Source organism: Anoplolepis gracilipes, chromosome 2, assembly GCF_047496725.1.
Source record: "Anoplolepis gracilipes chromosome 2, ASM4749672v1, whole genome shotgun sequence".
NCBI lineage: Eukaryota > Metazoa > Arthropoda > Insecta > Hymenoptera > Formicidae > Anoplolepis > Anoplolepis gracilipes.
Genome location: NC_132971.1, coordinates 20,735,333 through 20,748,187, shown reverse-complemented (window position 1 = coordinate 20,748,187; position 12,855 = coordinate 20,735,333). Strand labels below are relative to the sequence as shown.

Here is a 12,855-nt window from a genome sequence, read left to right as displayed (position 1 = left end):
TTTACAATATTTATAAAAAAAAAAAGAAAATTTGATTTACAGAAATGTACTTATATATTTAAAGAAATAGAGAGAGATACTTATTTTTTTATATATATTCACATGTATTTTAAAAACTTTTAAATTCATATATGTATATTACTATTCCTGCTTCTACTCTCGATTTGTATATCTAATATTATGTTATGCATTAAAATTAAAATTATATCAATTTAATGGAAAACATTGTGTGATAAATTCAAAGATAATACATTACTTATAATCATTCCACAAAATTAAACAATTATATAAATCTTTGTCACCAATTTTTTTTTAACTTTTATATTTATTTCATAAAATTATCCATTTTATTAACACAATGTAGCATAGAGACTGAATTTTGTCCAATTGTATACTTTTCTTTTTTTTTTTCCGTTTTAATTATTCATTCCATCGCCCATTATGAATAAAAACAATGTCACATATTTAAGCAAGCATAAAAAATTGTTTCTATTTATATTGACATTCCATATTTTCCTGATAATGGTAACAGTATAATATATAAGAATTATTTACATATTATTTACATATAACAGGTATAAATATATATATTTATAGCATAATTTTCTAATTGTGAAAGGAAGTTGCAACATAATTTCTCTCAACACTTATTTCTATATGTATACAGTTTATATTGTATTTAATTTATAGAGGAATAATCAATTCAACTGAGAAACCTTATGGACATTTTTTGCTCGACATCTGTACGATCTAACGCTTTGCAGAATTCTTCAAAAGATATCATACCATCACCATTTTCATCAGCTTCGACAATAGTCCGCTCTGCAATGCTACTTAACTGTTCCTCACTGCAATATATATACATTTATTATATATGTCATATTAAATATATTAAACTACAGTCGGACCTCTTATCCTATGACTCTCTTATGCTCAAAACCTCTTATCCTACGACAAAAAATCTTCTCATGCTATGACCGCGAAAGGGGAATTATACCCCTACTCTCAAATTTTTGTTGTAGGATCAGAGGTTTAAAGGGAAGATTCCAGACCAAAAATGTCGTAGGATAAGAGATCCGACTGTATTAGACTTTTGTCAAATATTTTGCTGTTTATATGGCATATTTGAATGCAATTATAAAAATGGATTCGTATAGGATATCAATTGGCAATTATAAAATATGAAATCTTTACCTAATATTGGCTCCAACCATCATATGCAAAATGGCAAGTAGTTCATCTTTCGAGATCAAGTCATCGTTGTCCAAGTCATACATTTTAAATGCAACTGAAAAAAAAGGAGATAAATTATATAAATACTTGAATATTTGAAAACAACACAGACTGTTATATTTCAATTAAATAATAATTGGAAAATATTGAATCGTGTTTAAAAAGTCTTCCTAGTGTTTATATTACATTTTACATATTTTATAACAAAAATCTCAAAACTCGCAATCGTGTTACTTGTTTATACATGATATTTACATCTTAACTTTTGCTGTCTAGAGTTCAATCGATTAGGACTGTTCTTCTTGATTGGCCTGAAATGGGCCAGGACCTGCATGAACTGCAAGAAATTCACTCTGTCGTTCCCGCTCTCTTCGAAAAAGGCGTTCACTATTCTCTCACCGAGCGGATTTATCGCCAATTCTGGGATTCTGAGGAAATCCTCTCGACTGAGTGTTCCACAATCACCGCGATCCAGACTCGTGAAACGGCTGTACAACCGTTCGATTTGGTTCGGTGTAACTAATAAGCAAAAGGAATAATACAAATTATACTTTATCTTTCATTAAATATGTCGTGTATAGTTTGTACAGATCGCAAAATGAAAAAAAAAAAAATATAGAGATTAATTCGGATAGGAAAGAGATACTTACAACCGGTGGCATTTTGTATCTGCGCTATTTCATCCTCACGCAAGAGAAGACTCGATCTGTTACCCATTTTCTTCAATGATAACCGAAATACAGATTTGGATTTATCAGATGGAATCCTTGAGCGCTATATTATTTACGTTGCTCACGAAACACGCAAGGATGTAGGTGTGATGAGTACACGCAGTCAAATCATATGACTGTTATAAAAGAGGATGACAGATGACGGATGCGACTAATGACAGACTCTGAACTCCGAACGACCACTTGACCTTTGGCTTTTTTAAGAGTTCAAAGGGTTCAGAGAATTGGAAAAAAAACTTGATAACTCATCGAATGAAATATTCCGTGTTCGAAAAGACGAAAAATATTACGATTAATAAAATCATTATGGAGGATTCACACTACATCTAAGGCCGGATCTACAATAGGTGTAGGAAACTGTGGCCGAAAGTCGTAAGAAATTACATTTATAATCTAGTGACTTTACCTCTATTATATTAATTACAGAATAAAAATTGAAGTTGAAAATTAAAATTTAATTAATTGGAAAGAAAAATTAAGCTTCTTTTAAACCCGTATCACACGAGTTGAAAATTGAAGATTGAAGATTAAAGATTAGAATTTAACTATTTAGAATAAAAGGAACTAAAATTGCTTTGTCTTGATTGGCCAAATTTCAATCTTCAATCTCTATTTTTAATGCCTAGTTTGATATAGGGTTTATTCTGATTTACATATTATTTTATTTTATTCTGAATCCAGCCAATTATTGGTACCCGATAAATTTTGTGGCACAGATGAACACGTGACATAAAGTGACATAAGGTGAAGGCCCGCTATTCTTTCGTGAGTTTCCTTTCTTCGTTCGGCTCATTGATTTGTGATTCATGCTCAAAAACTAATGTACGCTTTGGCAAGATGGCTTCGTCATAAATCGACAAACGATTTTGTACGCAAACAAACAGTGATCGAGGTTTTAGTAGGATATTGTGCGTGATTTTGTCTTACATTGATTTAATTACTGTATATTCAATCAAGACACAAGTTTAAACTCAAACATAATCATACGTTTTATGTGATGGTGTCGAAGGATTGTTCCAATGCACTATTGTAGAATTATTTTTCAGAAAGATAATGCTCTTCGCGCTAATTTTATTGTGAAACCTACGGGATTTATCAACTTTATTGTGTTCCAAGTTATCAGAATTTAGAGAGTTTTAAAATTAAGCTCTCACCTACAGCGACTGATTGATATATCGTCAAAAAGTAAGCACAATGTTATTTGTACATGAATAAGTATAGAACATAAGTGTATAATTTGATATATCTACTAATTATATATATATATATATATATATATATATATTGTTTTTATAATTAAAATTTACACAACGATACAGTTAGAATTTTAACTGAAATATTTATTAGTCTTTAATAAGTAATAATAAATTGTCACATTTTAATAATTAAAAGTATGTCTCTCTCTCTCTCTCTTTCTCTCTCTCTCTCTCTCTCTCTCTCTCTCTCTCTCTCTCTCTCTCTCTCTCTCTCTCTCTCTCTCTCTCTCTCTCTGTACCATTAATCTGTATATTAATATTAATTTATTATTTTATTTAATAATAATTATTTAGGAATTAATATTTTAGTAGACAATATACATATATAATTATATTAAATCTAAAATTATATTTTTATACCATATGTATTGTAATATTTATACATATGTATAAAATTGAATTAATTTTAACATATTGAGAACAGATAAAAATATTGACTTTAATATAATATTATAAATGGTAGTACTTTTCGATCAAATATAAGACACACAAGGTTTATGAATTTACCTAAAATTGATAAAGATCATATCAGCAGTTTGGCAATTTTAATTCTGTTCTAAAATGTTTTTTCTTTGTGTTATAAAATCACAGGATGAGTGCCAGACTTCTAAAAGATCCTGCTACTGCATCTAGTCGTATATTTGTGGGCCATTTACAAACTGACGATGTCACAAAGTTAGAACTGGAAGAACATTTCTCCAAATATGGAACTGTTATAGCATCGATAATAAACAGGGGCTTTGGATTCGTGCAATTTGAAGATGAACAATCTGCTCAGAAAGCTATACAAAATGAAAATGGCGCACTATTTAAAGGCAGACGTATAGGTACATTATAAAACATTAAATAGTTATAGATTTGCATTCTCAATTATATTATTTTTTCTTATTTATAATATTTTTTTATTTAATTAAGAATTTCTCCTTTCTTGATATTAATAAATATTTATTCGAGAGAAAAAATGCTTAAGGAGATAATACAATATATCTTTTCTCATTTATTTAAATTTTTTCTAGATGTTAGACCGGCAAAGAAGGATAATCAATCTGGAAATGCAGGAAATTCAAATGCGAAACAAATGGGTGGACTGAATAATCAATTTAATTCCATGAATAATCAATTCAATAATGCGACTGATTCTTTTGGTGCAAATAAACCAAATTATATCGGTGGTATGAATCAGAACTTTGGAAATGATAATACTTTTGGTAACAACCCAAAGGACTTGAATACTCAAAATAGGAACAGTGGAAATAATAGTTTTGATGATGGAAATCAGATGGGAAATAGTGACAATGACCAATATAATGGAAAACATAATAACAATAATAACAATGGAAACGATTCTTTTAACAATCCCGCTCAAAATCGTGGAAACAATCAATTCAATCTAGGTAATCCAAATCGCGGAAACGATCAATTTGCCGGTCACGGTAATCAGAATAGAGGTGTTAATAATCAGTTTGGAAATCAGAATAATCAGATGGGAAATCAGAATAGGCCTGGAGGAAATCAGAATCGAAATCAAACTAATCCAGGCAACAACCAAAATCAAAATGCTGGTGGTGGGACAATGGGTACCGGGGGCGGTACTCATAGAACGCGAGGGACGAGAGGTGGAAAGAATAGAAACAAGAATAATCAGAACAATCCAAACAACACAAATAATTTTAGAGATCGAAGTCCAATTAATAGAGGTAATCGAATAGAGGAGAAAGTAAATAGAGATTGGGATCACAAACAAGGAGATAGATTGCGTAGCAACAATTTCGTCAGGGATTCATTTAATGACAGTGGAAATCGGTATGATGATTTCAAGACTTCTGGAGCACGAGATGCAAATGCGAGTTTTGGGTAGTGTGATCATTTTTAATAACATAACAATAATAGTAACGTAATAAGATGATAATAATAATAATAATAATAGTAAGAATTTGAACAATTTTGTTCACAATATAATAGTATAATCAATAAAATTCTATTGAATAATATTTTATTTATACATTAGTGTAACTATTGTATATCAATTTTTTTATTAATTTAATAGCTTGATAGAAATAAATATTCACATGGATATATTCATAGACATAATATAGACTTGCATGTTTGGCTGAAAAGAAGAAACTTTAGAAAGAGACATGTTTTAAGTCATATCTCTCTTTGTCCTTCATTTGCCCTAGTTTCCATTTTTCTTATCCTACCAATCATACTATTGTTCAACATCAGCTTTCTTTCTAAAGTGTGTACATTCTTTGAACACAACTAAAGCTGGAAACGCGCAGTCTATTTATTATGTATCTATGGATATATTTACAGAATAAAACATTCATTTGCCCTACAGGAACGTCAGTGGAGCATCAATGGATTATCTTGCAACTGAGAAAAATGATTGTGAAATTATCGTCGTCAATAAAGCGCTAACGTGAGATGTCAATTCTCTTACTTATATAATTACATAAAGTTAAAGGTATATTTTAATACAATACATACATTTTTTTTTTAGGAAATATGCGGAAGATATCGAATTACGATTGAAGCAAGTCGGCCTAATGGTAGACTTGCTGTTTCCGAATGAAGATGTTCCTTTAAGCCGTGTTTTGGGAAACATCGCAAGTCGTGGCTGCTTATACGCCGTAGTAGTAACACCAATCAACCATGAACATCATTCTTTGACGTTGAATATTTTACACGGTTTACCACAAGGTAAAAATCAAGACGTTAATTGTGAGAATTAGTGTCCTTGCTAAAATTCGTTACATTTCTTGTAACATAATATTAATAATTTATTATAACAATTCTTTATTAAATCACTCTCTCTAATTGATATCGTACTATTTTTTTATGTTGTAGAACATAGAAACATGCCTGTTGAAGATGCTATAAATTTAATTTCACGAGATTTTACGAATTATAAATCGGGCGGTCGTTCAGTTCCTCTGAATACACCCCTCGCGAGCGAACGTCATCCGGACGCTATACAAGTTTTACTAAACATGCTGGCTGACAATCATCAGCTCACGGTCCTGCAGTACGATCGCGTCGTAAAGTATCTCGATATGAAACGCGAGGAGCAAGTACAAGTTGAATTGGGCGACGCAAAGGATTTGCCGGTAAAGACGCCGCTCACATCGATCAGCGATCCGAAACAAGCAGAGTTACAGACGCGAATACTGAATATTTTGAATAACAGTAAAACAAACACGTCGACAGCGGAACCAAGTCCGGTACCACCACCAGCTTCGGCACCGGTTCCAGTTCCTCCAGCTAATTGGGGAACAGGAGGTAAAGATTAAACATCATGTATTACATATATATAATATTACATCGACAAAGTATTTGAAGCACGCGTTATGTTGAAAAATATTTACAACATGTACAAGTTGTTTGAGAATGTAATTTTTGAAGATAAAACATTTAAAAGCCTCGAATAGTAAAATATCATAAAAACTATATTTAACAGATTGATATATGAGCAATATTTAATAGGAATAAATGAGAAATACTGTAGAAAATTTATTCAGACGGTGTTGAAACCACGAACTTCATAAATGCACGTTATGCCGATAGCATCAAACACGGCTACGACTTCATCCACGACGACTGCATCCACGGGAGTTTCACCATCACCTCTTCTAAATGATCCGACAGTTCAAAAAGCTCTCGACAGTTTATTACAAGGTAATCTGTTGAAAAATATCGGCGATCAGCAACCACCAACCGCGACGACGAGCGGAGCGCCATTATTCGCTGCTTTCTCTAATATCGGTAGATTTTAATCCGGATTCCCATAAATTTAATTAACACGATCATTGATACATAATTTTTAATATTCCTTAAATTTTGTTGATTTTATTCGATACTAAATATAATATAACTGCAAAAACTTTATCAATGAAAGAGAATTAGAGAAGCAGCGCATTTTCGAATGTAAGTAATATTTTAGTACATTGTATATTAAAAAAAAATATATGTAAAATGGTAATTCAAAAGATAATAAGTCTAAAAACTCTAAAAGCACATTTATAATTGACGTGATTATTGTTATTGCCTACATGTATCATTGATAATATATTTCTCTCTGAATACATAATAAAGTAATTACATGTGTTTGAACTGAATATGCTTTAATAATTACATTGTATGCTATTTCAAAAGTATAATTCATGTGTATATTTTACACATATACTTACAATTAGATATGGATGACTGTATAAATTAAGTATAAATTAGATAAAATGCATAGAAAATCTATGCATGAATACACATCATATGCATATACATTTCTTTATTTAAAATAAGAAGAAATTAATTTTTTGCTTTTTTATGTATCATATCAGTTTTTTTATAACTTAGAAATTATAAATATTATACATAAATATACATAAATATATGCGATATAATTTAAAAAGTATATTTTTCTTTATTATATAAAAACCATTTCAATATTCATGTTCCTAATGCTGTGTATTCTGACATTATTCCAAATAATCATTTCATCTAACTGCAATATAAAAAATTATAAATGTATTACAAGTGTACTTTTCTATTTTTTTCAGTTATTATTGTTTAAAGTAACATAAAATATTACATTTATGTAAAATTGACTAATGAAATTGTTATATTCCTTCAATCTGTAACATCATATTAAATATATATTGTAACATAAATACACTATATACTGATCAGTTTTTACAATAATATAAAGTATATATTATCAATTATTAATTATATATTACATTATATTACATTATTATATTTTGAATTAATTATTCTTTATTTGCAGCAAAATAATTCTAAATTTATATTAAGTTTAAAAATATAATGCAAGTAAATAAAAATAAATAAATAATTACTTATCAAAAATTTATTGCAATAGTAATATAATTATTAATAATAAAATAAAGCAATATAACTAAGATTTTCATAAATAAACATACAGAAATAAGAACAAAAAATATATAAACTATCAATTATTACTTTTCTTCTTTTTTTGGAAGAAATGTCTTTGGTTTTTTCAAAAATAAGTCTTTATTTCTCTCAGGATTAGTACTATATGATTAAAGAATATATGAATGAAACTATACATTTAAAACGATACCGTGGAAACCTTTTCAAGACTAGATGACTTTTATACTTAAATACTTATTAAACTTGTTTTAATCGTTATAGAATGAACTTCTATATATGACTTCTCAACCTAATCATTTTTAAAGATTATTCAAGTTTTTGGAAAATTAATTAAAGAACCTAAAATATAAAAATAATATGTAAAAATTATATTAATTTATTTATTCATAGCTAACTATATTAACATATCCTTTGCGTGATCCCGCCAAAACTGAGGTGCTCACATGTGATTGTAATCGTCATCATACGTCACGCATGCGCGAAAAAGCCCAACAGCACGCAAGCACAGTTACTGTGACGCAAGTGCGAAAGAGAGAGAGAGAGAGAGAGAAAAGTCAAAACTTTTATTTTTCTTATTTGGAAAAGATCAACAGTACGATGGATACACGAAAAAGAAAAAATAATTATGTTGTTGGTCATCGTAATAATTATAAAAGACGTAAACAATTAGTATTAGAACCCGGTATGACAGGTTTCTTATGCACATGCAACTTTCACGAAAAAGGCTGCATTACTGACGCCTACAAATTGCTTAACCTCTTTTCAGATGAGAAATCAGACACAAATAAGGTATTTAGAGAGATAAATAAGTTAGATATATAGTTGGAAAAAAATTTATACAAGATTTGAAAGCATTTGCTACAATATGTGTATCAAATATTTATTACAATCATTTTTTTACTTGAAGGACTCTCAAATATCAAGCGCAATAAATTCATTGGATAAAAAAGAGACTGATAAACCTTCAGAAGATATTGATGAAGATGAAGATGATATATCTACTGCTCTGGAGAAAGAAATCAATGAACTTAGAACAGAGCATGAAATGCCAGCATCTTCTCGAAAATTTCAAGTATGTTTTTAATGTCATAATTATTGCCTGATATTGTATTAATAAAATCTTTTTCTAGAAGAAAACAATATTTATCATATATTTATATATTATATATTTATTATAATATATAATTATACAAAAAATTATATAATATATAAATATACATATAATAAATATAAAATATGTAATATATTTATTATATATTTATTATATTATTACAATAGATTATATATATATATATATATATTTATTTATTACAATATTAATATCTATTTTTTTGTAGGTAGTAGACACAGGTGCTAAAAATACGATTTTTATAGCAAGTACCTTACCAAATCCATTAGAGCTAGTTACTAAAATTCTTACCAAATTGGATGCAACCAAGCAACAGTGTACTAGATACTTATTAAGATTACTTCCTATAGAAGTTTCATGTAAGGCATATATGGATGATATAAAAACAAAAGCGAGTGCATTATTTGAAAAATATTTTGCGCAAGAACCTAAAACATTTAGCATTGTGTTTAAGTAAGTTATGACAGATATTTTGTATAAAAACTTGCATTTCTTATTTATAAAATAATTATGTTCTAGTCGTCGTAATAATAACAACATTAAAAGGGATGAGATTATTCAAGATTTGGCAGAAATAATTCTAAGAAAAAATCCAGGTAATAAAGTAGACTTGAAGAATCCAGAAATAGCCGTGATTGTTGAAGTTATACGTGGAGTCTGCTTATTATGTATTGCTCCAAATTATTATAAATTTAAAAAATATAATCTTCTCGAAATATGCAACAGTACAAAAAATAAGGTAAGAATATTTTTATTAAAATTCCTTGTATTTTTAATTCTTTAAAATGTTATTGACAAACTTCTGATGTGTATTTTGAAAAATATAATAAAAAATAAAATCTTCAGGTAATTTCCAATAAAGAAGCAGTAAAGTTAATAAATGAAAAGAGCGAAGGAGATTTAGATACAATATCGAATATACAAAAAACAGAGCAATCCACTGATAAAACCTTGAATACTTTGGAAGCTGAAGAAAAAGAGCTAGCAGATTAAACTGATACTTATACTTATACTTACTTGATACTTAAAATAAACTTGTAATATATAAAATGTATAAAATACATTTATAATCATTGTGTGTGTGCATGTATTTTATATTTTATAAAGATGTATAAACTTACTTATAAATAAACATCACACATATAATGAAATACTTTTTTGTATATTCATTAATACGTTTCTTTATCAAAATATATATATATATATATATATATATATATATATATATATACAGAGGTATAAATTAAATCAATTATATCTATGTAGTAATACATTCATGTACAATGTACATTATTATTTGAAAATTTGCATAAAATTATTATATGACTTTTTCAACATAATATTTTGTTATATCAAGATATTACATATAGGAAAATTAATGTAAATAATATTTATAATTATTGTAAGTTATTTGATTATATGAAATAATGAATATGAAAGAAGTGTTTGAAGCAAGGTCCCATGGTGTAATGGTTAGCACTCTGGACTCTGAATCCAGCGATCCGAGTTCAAATCTCGGTGGGACCTTAATTTTACATCAAATAAAGATTTTTTTTTAATTCTGAAATATATATATAAAATTCATATAAAATATTTTTTTGTATTTAAACAAATAAATAAATATACATATATATATATATATATATATATATATATATATATATATATATATATATATAAAATGATTTCTTCTCTTATAAAAAGAAATCAAAGATGTAAAATAAATTTCTTACGCAATTTTACTTTTGAGAACATTTATTTTGAGAATTGAAAGATTAATTATATTGCTTTGCTTATTATATTTGTTATAATTGTTCAAAAATGTTTATATTTATTTATTGTGTATAGCATAGACTTGTAGCAATATAACTAAAGAAGTGACAACAGATGTAATAAACTATAAGAAAGGAAACTAGTTTTATTTAAATATATTTATCAATTTAATTTTATTTGTGTAAATAATAGGAAATTATCATATTATACATATACTCTTTGAAGGAATTAGAAGCCAAATATCTATAAAAATAAAAAGTATAAAACTATAAAATAAACAAAAATAGCAAATATTAAGTTTAAATTTTTTAATTTTTTATAATTCTTATAATGATAATTCTTATGACAATTATATAATTCTTATGGAAATTATTAATTTTAAGCATAATGTATATGATAAAATATATATTGAAAAAATCATATTATCTGCTAAACGTTTCATTTATCGACATTTGTTTAGAAGTTATTTACATTTTTTGTTAAGTGTAACTAATTGCAGAACATTCCTTCAAGTGCTGTGATATTTTGACACATGTTAATTTTTAGGTAAAATATACAGAGTGTTTTAATGAAGATGAGCAATTTCTCGTGGAGCAGGTAAAAATAATCGTACAAGTTTCTATAAAATTTTTTTTCCGAAAATGGATCATATTTAAGCCTTTTAACTTTCAAAACTTTGAAATCGGCAAGTTTTTTTTATTTTTAAATAAATATGTATGTTTAATATCTTTTATATTTTTCACATATTATTCTTAAAAAAGTTCTCTTGTTTTATATTGTCAAAATTTTTTTTGGAAAAAACATATTTGATCGCTAGAAGATAGAAGGTAACTTTTATTCAGATAATAGAACATTATTACAAAATTAAAAATTAGTTAAAATTACAAAATATGTGCCCTATATGATTTTCTCTCACTTAAAACCATTCCTGTGCATGACGAATTAACAATAACTGTATTTTTTATGAGAATAATTATTTATCATAATAAACAAATAAGAAATTATTTTTTGAAATAACTATCGATAACCCAATAGTATCGCAAAAAGTATTGCTTCTTTCTTATATTCTTTATTCAATAATTTTTACATACGGAATATTATATGATAAATGGTATATTTTATAAAAGATGTTACATGTTGAATATTAATGCCGATAAAATCAATCATTGTATTTGTATATTATATTTGTTATAATTTTTCAAAAATGTCTATTTATTTGTGTGCGTTTGTAGCAATAAAACTAAAACGGTCACAACAGATGTAGCAAACTATAAAAAAATAAAATAGTAATTTTAAATATATATCATACATTTAATTAAAATTAGTAATATTATACACATATATATACATATCATAACGTACTCCTTGAAGGAATTTGAAACCAAACTGAAAAAGTCCAAGCCCACAAAATCTGAATGGTAATTGAGTCATGAGTAAAAATTGTAGAATCTGTATTAATACAACAGATTATTTAATAAATATATTTTCGGGGAGAGATTCCCAGGTTTTTTATATATTTAAAAAAAAAAGTTTATTTTTCGATAACAAATTAATATACTAAACATGAAGACTTACATTTTCACGAATTTCAGCATCGTAATTGGAATATGATAATTTATTTATAAAGTTTCCTGTTGCATTTGCCTAAAACATGAATATGTAGAAAAAATTAATGATATTTTTTAATGTCAAATTTATCATATGTACAGGGTGTTCTGGTAAAAGTGGGCAATCTCTCGTAGGCATGTAGTGAGAGTGGGTAAAAATAACCCCATAAGTTCCTATAAAATTTTTTTCTATAACGTTTTTCTACCGAAATATTCGT

General features: G+C 27.2%; 3 protein-coding genes and 1 non-coding gene across 6 annotated transcripts; 3 read left to right on the top strand and 1 right to left on the bottom strand.

Moving 5' to 3' along the window:
* Positions 1–135: 135 nt before the first annotated feature.
* On the bottom strand, positions 136–2,299 carry Elm (calcineurin like EF-hand protein 1 elm). Its single transcript, XM_072886599.1, has 4 exons — positions 1,884–2,299; positions 1,489–1,752; positions 1,195–1,288; positions 136–848 (listed from the first exon to the last, which is right to left on the bottom strand). Exons 1-4 carry the CDS (start codon positions 1,948–1,950, stop codon positions 704–706), a joined length of 570 nt encoding a protein of 189 aa, XP_072742700.1. The 5' UTR covers positions 1,951–2,299; the 3' UTR covers positions 136–703.
* A 437-nt stretch (positions 2,300–2,736) lies between these two features.
* On the top strand, positions 2,737–7,338 carry Neos (nuclear receptor coactivator protein neosin). 3 transcript variants are annotated; one of them, XM_072911754.1, is made up of 8 exons: positions 2,737–2,872; positions 3,011–3,149; positions 3,812–4,047; positions 4,237–5,074; positions 5,562–5,642; positions 5,724–5,923; positions 6,071–6,502; positions 6,788–7,338. In XM_072911754.1, the coding sequence occupies exons 3-8, from the start codon at positions 3,813–3,815 to the stop codon at positions 6,994–6,996; spliced, it is 1,995 nt and encodes a 664-aa protein (XP_072767855.1). In that variant the 5' UTR covers positions 2,737–2,872; positions 3,011–3,149; position 3,812; the 3' UTR covers positions 6,997–7,338. The 3 variants fall into 3 exon arrangements, with proteins under 3 accessions (XP_072767855.1, XP_072767856.1, XP_072767854.1); XM_072911755.1 differs by having other exon boundaries at positions 2,779–3,149; positions 6,707–6,839; XM_072911753.1 differs by having other exon boundaries at positions 2,783–3,149.
* A 1,313-nt stretch (positions 7,339–8,651) lies between these two features.
* LOC140676363 (THUMP domain-containing protein 1 homolog) lies at positions 8,652–10,337 on the top strand. The gene is made up of 5 exons (XM_072911331.1): positions 8,652–8,917; positions 9,036–9,200; positions 9,466–9,710; positions 9,777–9,996; positions 10,104–10,337. The coding sequence occupies exons 1-5, from the start codon at positions 8,726–8,728 to the stop codon at positions 10,248–10,250; spliced, it is 969 nt and encodes a 322-aa protein (XP_072767432.1). The 5' UTR covers positions 8,652–8,725; the 3' UTR covers positions 10,251–10,337.
* A 375-nt stretch (positions 10,338–10,712) lies between these two features.
* Trnaq-cug (transfer RNA glutamine (anticodon CUG)) lies at positions 10,713–10,784 on the top strand. Its single transcript has one exon. It is a non-coding gene; the product is annotated as a tRNA-Gln (tRNA).
* The last annotated feature ends 2,071 nt before the right edge of the window (positions 10,785–12,855 follow it).

Excerpts from the sequence above, each read along its gene's own strand:
- Neos (XM_072911754.1), top strand. The coding sequence starts at position 3,813 with ATGAGTGCCAGACTTCTAAAAGATCCTGCTACTGCATCTAGTCGTATA. Across the intron at positions 4,048-4,236 it reads ATTTAAAGGCAGACGTATAG|ATGTTAGACCGGCAAAGAAG; the intron begins GTACATTATAAA and ends AATTTTTTCTAG. Across the intron at positions 5,075-5,561 it reads GATGCAAATGCGAGTTTTGG|GAACGTCAGTGGAGCATCAA; the intron begins GTAGTGTGATCA and ends TTTGCCCTACAG.
- Elm (XM_072886599.1), bottom strand. The coding sequence starts at position 1,950 with ATGGGTAACAGATCGAGTCTTCTCTTGCGTGAGGATGAAATAGCGCAG. Across the intron at positions 1,753-1,883 it reads GATACAAAATGCCACCGGTT|TTACACCGAACCAAATCGAA; the intron begins GTAAGTATCTCT and ends TTTGCTTATTAG. Across the intron at positions 1,289-1,488 it reads TAGACAGCAAAAGTTAAGAT|TTGCATTTAAAATGTATGAC; the intron begins GTAAATATCATG and ends CTTTTTTTTCAG.
- LOC140676363 (XM_072911331.1), top strand. The coding sequence starts at position 8,726 with ATGGATACACGAAAAAGAAAAAATAATTATGTTGTTGGTCATCGTAAT. Across the intron at positions 9,201-9,465 it reads CATCTTCTCGAAAATTTCAA|GTAGTAGACACAGGTGCTAA; the intron begins GTATGTTTTTAA and ends ATTTTTTTGTAG. Across the intron at positions 9,711-9,776 it reads ACATTTAGCATTGTGTTTAA|TCGTCGTAATAATAACAACA; the intron begins GTAAGTTATGAC and ends ATTATGTTCTAG.